Source organism: Macrobrachium nipponense, chromosome 33, assembly GCF_015104395.2.
Source record: "Macrobrachium nipponense isolate FS-2020 chromosome 33, ASM1510439v2, whole genome shotgun sequence".
NCBI lineage: Eukaryota > Metazoa > Arthropoda > Malacostraca > Decapoda > Palaemonidae > Macrobrachium > Macrobrachium nipponense.
In genome coordinates this window covers 18526186-18540172 of record NC_087219.1, presented here as the reverse complement: position 1 = coordinate 18540172, position 13987 = coordinate 18526186, and the positions used below count along the sequence as shown (strand labels likewise).

The 13987-nt window shown below is 34.8% G+C and overlaps 2 protein-coding genes across 2 annotated transcripts in view; one reads left to right on the top strand and one right to left on the bottom strand.

Annotated features, from left to right (window-relative positions):
• Positions 1-13987, top strand: part of LOC135202994 (chromatin-remodeling complex ATPase chain Iswi-like) — a 95876-nt gene that overhangs the window by 48468 nt on the left and 33421 nt on the right.
• LOC135202990 (chromatin-remodeling complex ATPase chain Iswi-like) lies at positions 1591-13895 on the bottom strand (the record flags this gene model as incomplete). The annotated part of the gene is given in 10 exon segments (XM_064232534.1): positions 1591-3123; positions 4281-4441; positions 4643-4687; positions 4689-4736; positions 4738-4767; positions 4769-4807; positions 5352-5567; positions 6185-6298; positions 13384-13507; positions 13786-13895. Coding segments are annotated over 10 exon segments (1122 nt in total), but the record flags the coding sequence as incomplete, so codon positions are not given.

The window sequence follows — 13987 nt, the reverse complement described above, 5'->3', positions numbered from 1 at the left end:
TGGCAGATGAAATAAGTTTGGAGTTCTAAATTACTGTATCATAATACAGTAATTCCAGTTTCATATCACACTGAAAAATATGCACAGTATTACTAAAGAATATGGAGTCTGGAGTATAGGATTTATATGTAAAAACAAACGCTTCTTTGAACTAATAAAATGACACTGTTTGTAAATTTCATATAAAGCATTAAAAGCAAATACTATGTCAAAACTAGATGACACAGAATTAATACTTAATGGGTAAAAATGTAAATGTAACCCATTACAAACCTTCCTCGTCCATAGACTGGGTTCGAAGACCTTATCACAGAGTATTGGAGATCACTAGTGGTAAAAATACTCTCAGAGGTAACTATAAAAACCTTTTTATTTTTTGGATATCCGAGTCAAGTTGTACTGAAATTACACAATACTGCTATAATAATAACGAAGTTACAGGCAAGTTCTCCTTATGAAGAGTGGTGTTCATAATTTCTCTTTTTAGAAGCAAAGATATTTGACATCACACAATATTAGGTAGTGTTACCTATACTCAGGCTACTTCAACTACTGTAATATTGTATGATCTAAGTTACCTGGTCAGAAATCTGTATTAGTTAAGGTTTGTATGGGAGGCAAAAATATTTATATCTGTCAGTTTTGTATTAACATTTCATAATGGACATCCACCATGGAACTCTAAAAACCCTGTGAATACAGGCAGTCCCTGGTTATCAGCAATCTGATTTTAAGGCACTTGTGTAGCACTAAAAAATCGGCAATGTATGGACCACCATAACTTGGGGCCAAGTTTCGGTTATCGGTGCCACAAGCACCTTATGGTGCCGATAAACCGTTTTTCAGCGCTATTAACACAGTTTCAGTTAATGGTGGCTTTTGCTTATCGTTTGTTTGTATGGTGCTTTTACGTTGAATGGAACCAGTGGTTATTCTGCAACGGGACCGACTTTACGTGACTTCCAAACCATGTCGAGAGTGAATTTCTATCACCAGAAATACACCTCTCACTCATCAATGGAATGGCTGAGAATCGAACCCACAACCACCAAGGTGGGACGCCAACACCATACCAACCACACCACTGAGGTGCTTATCAGTACACCCCCAGGAATGGAATCCACGCCGATAACCCGTGGCTGCCTTACTTTAACACAAAACATTGAAAACACCATTAAACAAAAATGATTAGCTTTATAGGAAACTGAATTGTTACATGGTGTTCCAAGTTCTTGTGGTGGAAAGGTTGAATGTTCCCAAGTCTGCATCTGCATGCCTCATAAAATAAAATTTGCTCTGATGCCTGATTACTACAATAAATTTAAGTGTGTTATCTTCCTGACCATTTCCTTTCTTCATTATATATGTTGTCCTTTTTCTTCCTCTACTCATTTTCCTTCATCTGATATGCTTACATTATTTGTTACATGCATATATACACTTATCCATATATATGTAACTAACTACAGTTAATTATTCTTAAATACGTATATATTAAAAAATAATTTACTGAGGAATATAAAATATTTGTTGCACTGGAATCTCCAAAGATCTGTTGTCAAGGTACCAGAAGTGTTATCCCAAACACAGTTTCGGCTTTCTTTTTATTTAAAAAAAAGACTGACATTTAGATCACTTACATTAAAATAAAATAATGGTCAACTGTAGCTACTTAATTGTGCACATTCTTTATTGCTAACCTAACACAAGGGGTTTCCTACTACTCAAAATGTTTAATGAAAATCAACTAAGTTCACTACAGTGTGAAGTAACTACGGAATGTTACTCAAATATTGTTAGAGAGAGAGAGAGAGAGAGAGAGAGAGAGAGAGAGAGAGAATATCGTGATTGACATTATCACTGTCTGGAAGGGATTAGCATCGTGGATGAGAACAAAATAATGCTGGTAATAATCTGTAACTTGAGTGTCATTGTTTCATTATAGTTTTCCCTCATTATTTGTCAACAACCTTTTAAACAGTATACATAAACCTTTTCAACTCATCACTGCATTGAAATTAAACTTTTGGTGCCATAACAACATCCTGCATCTTAATACTTGAGTAACAAAACCATCATCTATCACTATTTACCAATCTGATTTTCCCCTACATGAGATCAAGTGAGTTTCTTCTCACCTGTGCATTTCTGCCTGAATTCCCTAAACATTGATATTTATGGCTATGCTCATTTTCCATGGTGTCCTACTATTTTCAAACACTGTGGTAATTTTCAATGTGTGAGTTTGTTCTTGCCATATTTCCAAACAATCTCCATTGAATGCTTTCCAGTAGCACCGTTCTTGAAATTTCTAATTTATAAGATATCATTTTCAACTAAATGTTGCAGCAAAGGATTTTTGAACAAACTAAAAACCTGCTGTATTTTTTTATACAAAATTTAATGTCAATTGAAATAAAGAATGGAAAATCCTTAATTCCAAATTACCTGAATACTATAACAATTCAGAATAAAAAATAAAAAAATACAATACGAAATAACTGAACAGATCACTCTCTAATTTATACGTAAACTTGTCAAACTTCTCATACACAAATGATGAGGGATAACTGCTTCTTAGATTCTAATGTTAAATAAATAAATGATTCATGACACCATAGAACCATTAAAATATTATTGAACTCACAACTGGAGAACTGTAATTCTACAAGTTACAAAAGAAGTCCTTATTTTGGAGCGCACCATTCCGTAAAGGCTGCATAAATGAACCAGTAAACAAAGTTTCCTTTCCAGTAAAAACCAGTCCGTATAAATGTCATTCAGCTAAACTGGGAAATACTTTTTTGGTCCACATCCAAGTAAATTTAGTTCTAGATTGCTTAGAGCAACAGGTTTAGCCTTATGAAAGAATACATACTATTATATTTCTACTCTACTTTCTTCTTTCTTCTACCACGGCCATCTTGAGAACCAGCAGCCCGCTTTCCAGATTTTACATATAGAGCACCCTTGGGCCTTCCCTTCTTTCTCTCAGCACGTTCCTTTTCTTCCAGCTCTTGGTTTTCTCTCTCAATCAATGTAATCAATGTGTTGCAGCGACGCTGAAGTTCCAAAGCAGTTCTGCTTTTGATGAACCAATCAAATCTGAACTGAGGAGCTGACCTATGGGGAAAACCAATGCAATTAATATGGTACTAAAGTAAAATGATTAAAATTATAAGCTCTATGAACTTACATTTCTTTGCCTCCTACTAAAAGATGTTAAGCAAGAATTAACAGAAAAGGGAATCAGTCAGCTGACAAATGTAAATAAACCCTTGTCATGTCAAAAACATTTTGAGAATCATAGCAAGTAATTTCATGTGGAAAAAATTAACACACTGCTAACATAAAACACAACAGTGTATCAAATCTGAAACTTTGCATGTGTGTGTATTTATATATATATATATATATATATATATATATATATATATATATATATATATATATATATATATAATATGTAAGCTAGTTTTCCAGATTTCTCACTAGATGATAAATGTATACCCTAGTTCTTGGTAAACAATGCATTTTTGTTGTTGTTGAGAATTATGAAAATCATATACATACACTTCTTTACAATGAAAAACTATGTATACACTGCTAACATAAAACACAACAGTGTATCAAATCTGAAACTTCGCGCGCGTGTGTGTGTGCGCGCGTATAAAGCTAGTTTTCCAGATTTCTCACTAGATGATAAATGTAAACCCTAGTTCTTGGTAAACAATGCATTTTTTTTTTTTGAGAATTATGCTAATCATATACATACACTTCTTTACAATGAAAAACTATGTATACAGCTAACATAAAAATTAACCATTTATCATACTGTAAAATTCACACAAAATTTAAAAAGCCCGAATATCAATTCAATAGTTAATCATTCTTGGTAGAGAATACTTCCTTGTTTAGGATATGCTAATCCAAAAATACTTAAGACAATAAATGTACACCATACAGTTTTCATAAAATAATAATATGCATTGGATTAAAATTTACATATTGCCAAGATAAAATCTTAACAAGATCTATGAAAGATAATTTATGATAAAAGATGCTGTCTACAGTTGAGAAATAAGGCTAGTGTTTTTTACATGTTTGGGGGTCAAGATGATTGCAATGCAGTGGTACAATCTCTTATGTGACTGTAATCAATATCAAAGTAAAAGGATTCAACTCTATTATAATACAAAAGCACTAACATTTGCATTGCTATCAAGTGATCTACTGCAAAAATTTACAGACAAAAAAATAAACTGAAAAGGGTATCTTACCTAACAGCTGCCCTTAGCTCTTCATATACATTTTCTTTGTCAAAACCTAGCTTATGCAGCATACAGACCAAGAACCGGTCCTCTTCTTCAGTATAGTTCTTTCCTTTGTTGGTGCCGTAAGATATTCTCAACTGATGGAAAGGTGCTCTATACCTAGCCATCTGCAAGAAAAAATAATCACCATGAGACCTTACTTTGAACACAAAAAATACAGTACCACAGTAAGAGACAGTTGTGATTTTTATAGCTATAATATGCATGTAGCTTCAAAGTTAACATTACAAAAACTATGACTTTACAACACAAATTTTTCCAAAAAGAAATAAACAGCATTAAAAAAAAATCCCATACTAACTCTTTACCTTAGCATCCAAGGCTTTCTTGATGGAAGCTCTTCGCTGGATTTTTTGCCTCGCCTCTCTCTATCTGTGCCAAGATTCGGTCACAGTCTTGCAGCTTCTGAGCAGCGCTCCCAGAACACAGCAGAAGTATTCCATCACCTCTTCAGGTGTTTTGCCCTCGACCTCCTGAAGTCCATTGGTATTTCAAATATCATTATTCTACTTGTCAAGACATATTTTGTTTAAAAAATTTACAAAGAGAGTGACCGTATATAACACATGCATTTAATTTATATATATATATATATTAGATCATTTTCAAGTATGGTCAACTTGTCAGTAGTTGAAAGAATTTTTATTAGTATCATCAATATATTCAAATTTTATTGTTTTACTCCCTGAACCGACATCTTCCTAAGCCTCCTGAGACTCTAACAACTAACAATAAATAAAGCAAGAAACAATAGAGGATCAATTAAGAGAACAAATAAAGTAAAGAAAGACTAAATTGAGACTACAAGAAAAAAAGTTGAAAACTGTACTCTAAAACACATGGAATAAACAATTTAGGCCAAAGGCCAAGTGTATGGACCTATGAGGTCAACTCAGAGCTGAAAATAATATTGAAGTACTTGTGAAGAGAGGGCGGAAAGTAAGAGGAAGAAAGGGAATGTGAACGGAGGCACTAACTCCCTATAGGAATACTCTAATCTAGACCGATGAAACTTACCTTCGCAATATTTTCAATGTCATCACGACCAAACTTTTCATTGGCTTTGATGAACTGGTTAAAATCTCTCTTACTCCAGTTAAGGAACCCTTGGGTGAGGAGGTTATCTCTCTCTTCCATTTCTTCTTCTGTCACCGGCTCAGCTTCATCAATTTTCCTTTGCTCTTCCTTCTGAATACGACCAGCATCAGCCATGTACTCAGGATTTTTGGGCACCTACAAGGAAATAAATAACAGTAATACCAAGGCAGTTTCTCTCATTTGAATAGACTAATGCAAGAGACTCAATCTCAACATATGACCAGGTGGCATCATCTAAAATTTACAGTAAAGTATACTAAAGTACATACTATATAAACAAAGAAAATTACACAGATAACCCTAGCATTAAAGGAAATATTTCACTCTCTGGAATTTTGTAATACTGCAGTAAATATATTTTGCCCAATTCTAAGTTACCAACAGCATTTCATTTAATTCTGTGAAATCCAAATAGGTCACTAATTTAAACTAACAAGTAGCAAGAAGTGCCTGAGAAACAAAATGCCCCAAGCACTGGCAGTCATATTTGAAGCCTTTAACATTCAAGAACAATATCACCTTAATCCTTGGGTACACAAAAAAATTTATATCCACAAATAAATACATGTGTACTTAAAATGTTCAGCTTTTGACACACAAATACTGGAACAGACATTTAACTTGCATAATAACTGTATACCCCCAGAAAGTAAAGTGGAGACAATGTGATGCTGTAATAACTATAGAAAAAAAAAAATTAACATAGCATTATTTTTGTACCAGTTTAAAAAATGCATGAATAGGATACGTACCTTGTAGCTGACAGTCTTTCTGTAATAGTAGATTTCTTTGTCCAAGAGCTCGAAAAGCCTTGGAGGGAAGAACTGGAAGTCTTGAACAACAGGCTGTTTAGGAGGACGAGGCGCCTGCAAGGAAAACACACACACACATTAATGAATCTATACATGGTTAAATGAGATAGGATGAGTCTTGCTAGAAATTTACAAATAGCAATATAACAGCATATTACAATCAATATTCTGAGTAAAAGGTATAAACCTCACGTCAACCTGAGTACTTCTGTTCAACTGTTGCCCTCATATAAACTTTGGACCAGAATTCAGCATCAATAAAAAGTCAAATATTTACATGTTAAATCCCTCAAGTTTTACATCTAAATATCAGAGCATGCATGGAAAATAAAGCTTTTCAAAAAACTCACTCTGAAAGACAAAACACTGGGTATTAGCACCACGTACAAAAGCGTACTATATGCTACAATTTCGAGTTTGTCTCATGTTACCATTGATCAAGTACCTGGTAGTTTTAAATGTTGAAACAGTTCCACTCAATACCATTCCAACAATCTACTTATTTATATTAGTCAAAGAAAATCAAAACTAGTGGAAAAGTATGATGCACACAGGATACAAAACCACAATCAAAACCTTCAAAAAGAAAACACTGATAAACGTCAACAGCAAACCGTGTCTTATTGAATGAAGCAAAAATGATAAAACACTGACATACTGTACATATGGCGTACCAGTTAAGACGATGACATAAAGGAAAAAGGATATTACTTCTTCCAGCCTTTACAGAAGCTTCCTACCTTAATTTTAGGATTTTAGTATAAAAGAGGATTTGACCTAATACTGTACCTGAAACTACCATTGACTCAAGGCACTTTTAACATTTATTGAGAATTATGTCGGGGTCTTTGGTTCATGCCAAGTGAGATAACGACAGTAATTTATTATCATAGAGACTACAACGCTGATTTGTCTTTTGTAATCTCCATAAAAGTATGTAACAACCCATAAAACCATGTTTATATTTTCCTTAGATTTCTATCAAATCAAAATATAGGTTCTCCTTTGGTGTTTATTAAACTTTGAATTTAAAATTCACACCAACAACAAAGAAATCCGTGTTTACTCCATATCTCAAAACCTGAATTGCCGAAAGGTGTCCTCGGCTAATCAGCACAGCCCTCGAAAACAATAAATGTAACTGGAAGCAAATTATGATGAAAAGTGCACATTCCTGAGTTGACCCCCACAGAAAGTAACTGATAACTTGAGTGAATCAACTAAACACCTAAGAGGTAAAATTGTACAAATGATTTCAATACAAAGGTACTTTCTAAAACCTAATCTTACACATAGTGTAATGAAAAATGAGACAAAATTGCTGAAAAATGTGCCATGATACAACACATTCATTTGGAAAAAAATTAAAATAAATGCTAGTGTGATACCTATCCATGTTTTACCCCAATAAATTTTTCCCTTTTTTTAAGCTGCAAATTTAAAATTACTTTAAACAGGTCTAAACCAAATGAAAAAATTTCAAACAATACAAACAATGACGTGCGATGCAATGAGCCAAAAGTGAGATCTTAGAAGCATATGGGGTAACTGATGAAATAAAAGATTATCCTGTCAAACATATGTATCAAACTATTAGTAAAAATATCAGACTTCACTGAAGGATACTCATGGATTCAAGAGATGGAGACAAGAAAACCAGTGTTCATTTTCTTGTATCAGACTTAAGTCTGGAAATCTGTAGGCAACTTGGGTCTGGCTTCGTGAACTGAAATGTCAAAATATCTGAAAAACCACTTATGTTCTACATTTTTAATAGGAATGAGGCCTGTATGTCTCCAACTTCTTATCGTGACATTCTTCATAAATATATATATATAATATATATATATATATATCTATATATATATATATATATATATATATATATATATATATATATACAGTTACCATCCGAGTTACGACCTGCGCGAGTTACGTCCACCCGTACTTACGACAGTGTCCGACAGGGGTCTATTTTTTATATTTGGCGGCGTTTACTGTTTGGCAGCGCGGTAGCATAGTGCGTGCAGCGCGGTTATGACAGTTACGACGGCGCCGGCAGCACAGCATCCCAGAAGAACTGTTACAATAGAAGAAGAAAGGAAAGATGAAGAAGAAGAGAGGAAGAAAAGGAAGTTGTAGAAGAGGAGGAGCACGAACGAAAGTTTACTGTAAAGGGATTATCGGAAGCCATACAAATGCTTAATACAATGCTGCATAAATTGGAAGGAATGGATCCGAATGTTGAACGGTTTGCCCGGATAGAGAGATCTATGCAAGAAGTAATGAGGCCATACAAAGAAATCTACGATGAAAAGAAAAAGCAGAAGATCCAAACGACACTTAGCATGTTTGTCAAACGAACACAAAGCCCGCCTCATCCAGCATCGAAGCCACCCCCTCCCCTACATCAGCAGCGCAGTAACCACCCTTCCCCATCCCCTGCCTCGCCTGACTTAACAGCTGATCTTTCTTTCAACCGTGCGTATGAAGAAAGTGTGATGACGTCGAACCAAGCACCAGTGAACATTAATTTTGAGTGTTGTTTTGCTTATTTTTTTTACATGCATATGTATTTTCTATTTTGTACTACAGCTGTATGTTCTATTTTTGAACTGTAACTTTTCTATTTTCGTATTTTGATCTTCATTTGTATTTTTGTATAATAATTCAACTGCAGTAATAATATTTTATTTCTAAAACCATATTATATTAAGATGTATCTTTACGTTACGTATATCAACTAAGCAACTGAAAAAAAACAAAAAAAAGCTAAATACATTGCACCTACAGTATAATATTAAAAATATCTCTATGATAAAATAAAATGATAAAGTGAAACTAAAAGGCATAAAAATGATAAAATACATAAACAGCTTGTACGTATAGTACAACAGTAATATTATTCAAAGAAAAGCAGAAGATCCAAACGACACTTAGCATGTTTGTCAAACGAACACAAAAGCCCGCCTCATCCAGCATCGAAGCCACCCCTCCTCTACATGGGCCAGCGCAGTAACCACCCTCCCCATCCCCTGCCTCGCCTGACTTAACAGCTGATCTTTCTTTCGACCGTGCGTATGATAAAAGTGAAACTAAAAGGCATAAAAATGATAAATACATAAACAGCTTGTACGTATAGTACAAGCAAAATATTATTCAACAGAAAAAGTATGATAAAAGCACTAAAAGGCGCAAAAAATTATAAATAAACAGCTTGTATATACATATGTACAGTAATATTATTCAACAGAAAAGCATGATAAAATTATAAAAGTGAACTGAAAACAGGCATAAAAATGATAAAATCAAACAGCTTGGTATATTACAACAATAATATTATTCAACAGAAAAAGTTACTTAAAAAATGCAACACATTCATCATATGTCCTCGAGTACAGTATAATCTTCCACTTTAACAGAGTACTTATAATCCACGTGTCGGCCATTTTTGGCTGGTATTTTCGACTAACGACCATTCTGACATACGACCTGTTGGTCGGAACGGATCTAGGTCGTAACTCGGATGGTAACTGTATATATATATATATATATATATATATAAAAATAAAAAAAGGCAAATGTAATGTGCGCAGTCATCCAATAATTTTCATATATATTCATAATTCCAACATTACCTTCTCCGAGTATGCACTTACGCTGTACAAAAAAACGTTCTGAAGGAATTTCCCATCAAACTGCATGAAGGCCCTGACCATCTATATAAAACCTAACTATATTCATAAGAGCACATCTACATATCATAAGGGGCTACTTTCTATTGAAAAGGGTCTCAGCATTATGCAATTATGAACAACTTGAAATAAAAATGGAGGGTTAGGTGACAGCGTATGCTCCTACACGCCACCTAGGCATGTTAGTGGTTATGGAACGCATGCATCTAATTAAAAATGTCAAATAAAACTCTAGCCACTGAAACAACAGGCCTACTTACACCTCTCCAATTGGGCTGAAGAGGAAATTTACGTACTATTACAATTTGGAAGAGATAATCTAACACATGAAAGAGAAATTGGGACAATGTAAATCAATTCTTAGGACTGCTGAGATCCAACAGAGAAAGGGTAGCACTTATAAAAACAAAATTCCAACCACCAATGCTCTATAATAAACATTAACACATTAATTCTTTATTTAGATGCTCATACTCTATCATATATATGTATATACGTATGTTATAAGCTTACAGAGCCCTTCTTCAACTTTAAATAATACACATATTGCTCTGCAAATATTAGCACATGATGATCGAGTCAAATTACACTAATCTGGTACAAAGTATAAAAAAAATTATTTAGGATCTGACAGTACGCAACAACAGCATCTAGTAAATAGACCATATTTCAAAGAAGAGAGCAGAGAGGAGAGAGAGAGAGAGATGAGAGAGAGAGTAGAGAGAGAGGGAGAGAGAGAGAGAGAGAGAGAGAGAGAGAGAGAGAGAGAGAGAGAGAGAGAGAGCACAATAAAAGAAACACGACAGTGATATGTCACCTGCAGAACATGCATTAATTCTGAAAAGACATGTAGTTCAGTGATAGCATATACTGTGACTGAACTTTATCACAACCAAAAACGTCTCAAAACATGTAACTCAAAATCCCATCATTGATACAATGAGGTCAATATCTGTGCTCCTAATGCTCCCAGGATTCACAAGTCTGTTACCAGTGAGGAAGTTTCAACATGCATGTTTCATTAGCATCCTCAGGTGTTGCAGTCACTTTTCCAAACTTTTCGTGAAAATGCAATGCTGTAACAGCTTGGCTTCTACTGTTATCCACCTATTCTCTTCACAGCAGGATTCCTATTCCACCCTTTATTTCTACAAGTGTTTCTTTATCTCTATAATCATAAAAGGAGAACTCTTCACTTAGCAGATACTGGTCAGTTGCTAGTATTGACGTCTTTAAAAACTGATGGCTTCAACAGTGCAGTTATTGGTGCATATATAATTTTTTAAGTGCAATGACAACAAAATTTAGCTTTTTTGGCAAATGCTTTATTCCAGTCTGTTTCCAGCACTTTATGACTATATACCTCCTTCTGCAGTGATTGCTACCTTGTCGAGGACTGCAAAGAACCTTAGTAATGCTTATATTGCACTGCATAAGGTGCATTGATGGCACTACCCTCCCTACAGGATGATACATACTGGAGAAAGCTTTAGAGCAGTACTTGATCTTCAGCTTTCACTGGGGGTGAGGGAGATTCTTCATCTGGCTACTTGTCACTGAAAGGGGATAAATGAGAAGCGAAGCAGATGACCAGCTCTCCCTTCCTCTGAGGTGGCCATACCCTTGGCTAAGAGGAGGTCACTGCAGTCTTTAGTCTTCATCCAGTTCCTTCTAGTATTAAAAAAGCTGGTAATTATTGCTAGGGTTCTGATTGGATCTGACAACCCCAGCAAGGAAGCCAGCTGATTTGAAACCTCCATATTGCTAACACAAGCTACTACTATGAAGGTACCTATATTAAGATCCCCACCAAGCCAAAAGTGCTCTCAGCGTCTGCTATGTGGGCTTGCAGGATGAGGCTTACTCCTCAGAGTCAAACCTGCCTCCTTGTGTTACTGAAGATCTTCAGGTCTCTGATCCCACATAGCCATTCCTAATAACAGATTTTGCTGTTATGCTCCCAAAAGAGTTGAATGACAGCAACTATAAGTACTGATCATGGCAGAAGGCTGGAGCAGTTCAATAGGTATTAGCAATCTTCAGAGTTGGTTATCAATTACATTTTCTGAAGATAAAAAGCCCCAAATGACACCTACACATCTTTGCTAAGTTAAGCTGACATAGTACTTGATGGGTATAAAACTCATCCATTTAGTTATGTCCTCCCAGCTAGATGTCCTCTTCCTTTGACCTATTTAATTTAATCTAAAATCTTTTTTTACCCTGCCCTATAAGCCACGTGGTCTGGTTGAATCGATAAGAATACAGGCCCAAAAGAGACAAGAAAAACAAGTACTCCAAACTGGTTGCTGGGATGATGCATGATGAGACAAATAGCATCTTGTAATGACTCATATTTGTAAAGCAATGACAGTGTTTGTTGATGTTTAAAAGCAGAAGGCTGCAGAAGGAACATGGTTGAATTTATTCTTACATCTCTTGTAGCATCTTACTGATGACTCTCCCAATGAGTAGCCAACACGCATGGTGAAATTGAGGATGATTCAGTTTATTCCTGTGTGATGCAGCCTTACTGAACATTGGTATAATCACCCTGGCACCAATAAAGACAACATAATGGCTGCTAAAAATTAAAGCAAAAATGTGACACTACCCTTATACAAAACTTGGATTTAACTGAATGACCTGTGAAGTGACTAATAAGACACCAGTCTTAACTCAAGTATATCGTGGCAATTTCCATCCTCCAATACAACTGTGAGGATACCCTTCTCCTAAACTGAAGAAAAAAATCCATGGTAAAAATTTTTCCTCAACAAAAATTAAGAGAAACAAACTAGGAAAGACATAGACACTGGTGTTCAAGAGCTGACTAAAGAAGGTGACTACAGTAATATCAAAGATCTCAAATTAAAAGATATTTTATGTTCAAGGAGCAATCTAAAGAATGGGACCTGGAGAGCAATGTTTGGACCACAGAAACCTGAGTTCAAAGAATATGTTCATGACAAAATTTAGATTTGCTAATGCAATATAACCATTGAGTCTAAAGTGAAAATAATCTATTACAGACCCTTTGTGAAATGTTCTGAATCAAACTAATTTTTCAATTCAATATGGCACATCCTAGCAGTATGAAATATACATGAAAAATATAAAGCTGCAGAAAAATAAATGAAAACATATGACTACAAAACACAGTAGGTCCCTTGATGATGCAATTCACAAAGCTAATAATATTATAGCACTTGATAATCACTACAGGAGACATTTTGCTGATTAGAAAAGAATTTATTTGTAACATGAGCATTATATTCTATGAGATCTTGCTTTCCATGTAAATGGCCTTTTAGACTTGTTTAGTTTTTTGTTGACTCATTTTAACAAATCACACTAATTACATTACCCAAGGGACTACTGTCCTGTTAAGATGATGATATTGATGATGATGATGGAATGCGAGTTAAACAGCAATCTACAAACCTTAGGGGCCTTTGGTTCTGAGACTCTGAGGGCCTCTCTGAAGTAGGCATCAACAGCATAGTTGGCTTTTCTCTCCCTCTTTGGTGGCTCGATCCACATACCAACAATTGCCTTCTGCTTATTTCTGAAATAATATTAAAGTTAATGCCTGTGCTTTTCTTAATTCCTGGAACATCGTTAAGTTAATAATATTCTTGCCATTATAATCTGTAAATTGTTTTTTACAATCTTTCTGCTATCTTTGGAAGATTTTTTTTCTCCAAGCACAGTAGAAGTACATTCTCAAGAAGTTCAAAAAAATCATAAAGTTTACCTCCTTCACAAAAAGTATACACAAAAATCAATCTGGGAGAAATAAGCTTCAAATCCCAAATTTTTTCTATGCATGCTGAATACACTCACCTGTAATCTTCACCTTCAAATTGATAAACTGAATTAGTAGGAACGTCAAGAGTGAACTGCCTCAAGGAGGATTCTCCAAGGCTTTCAAGCTTCTTGTTCAGTTCTTCTGTCTGTAAGAGAAAAAAAAAATCAATAAAAAACTTTACATGTCAGTGTTATTCTAGGGGATATGAAATATATTGCATTAAACTTAGTAGTATGT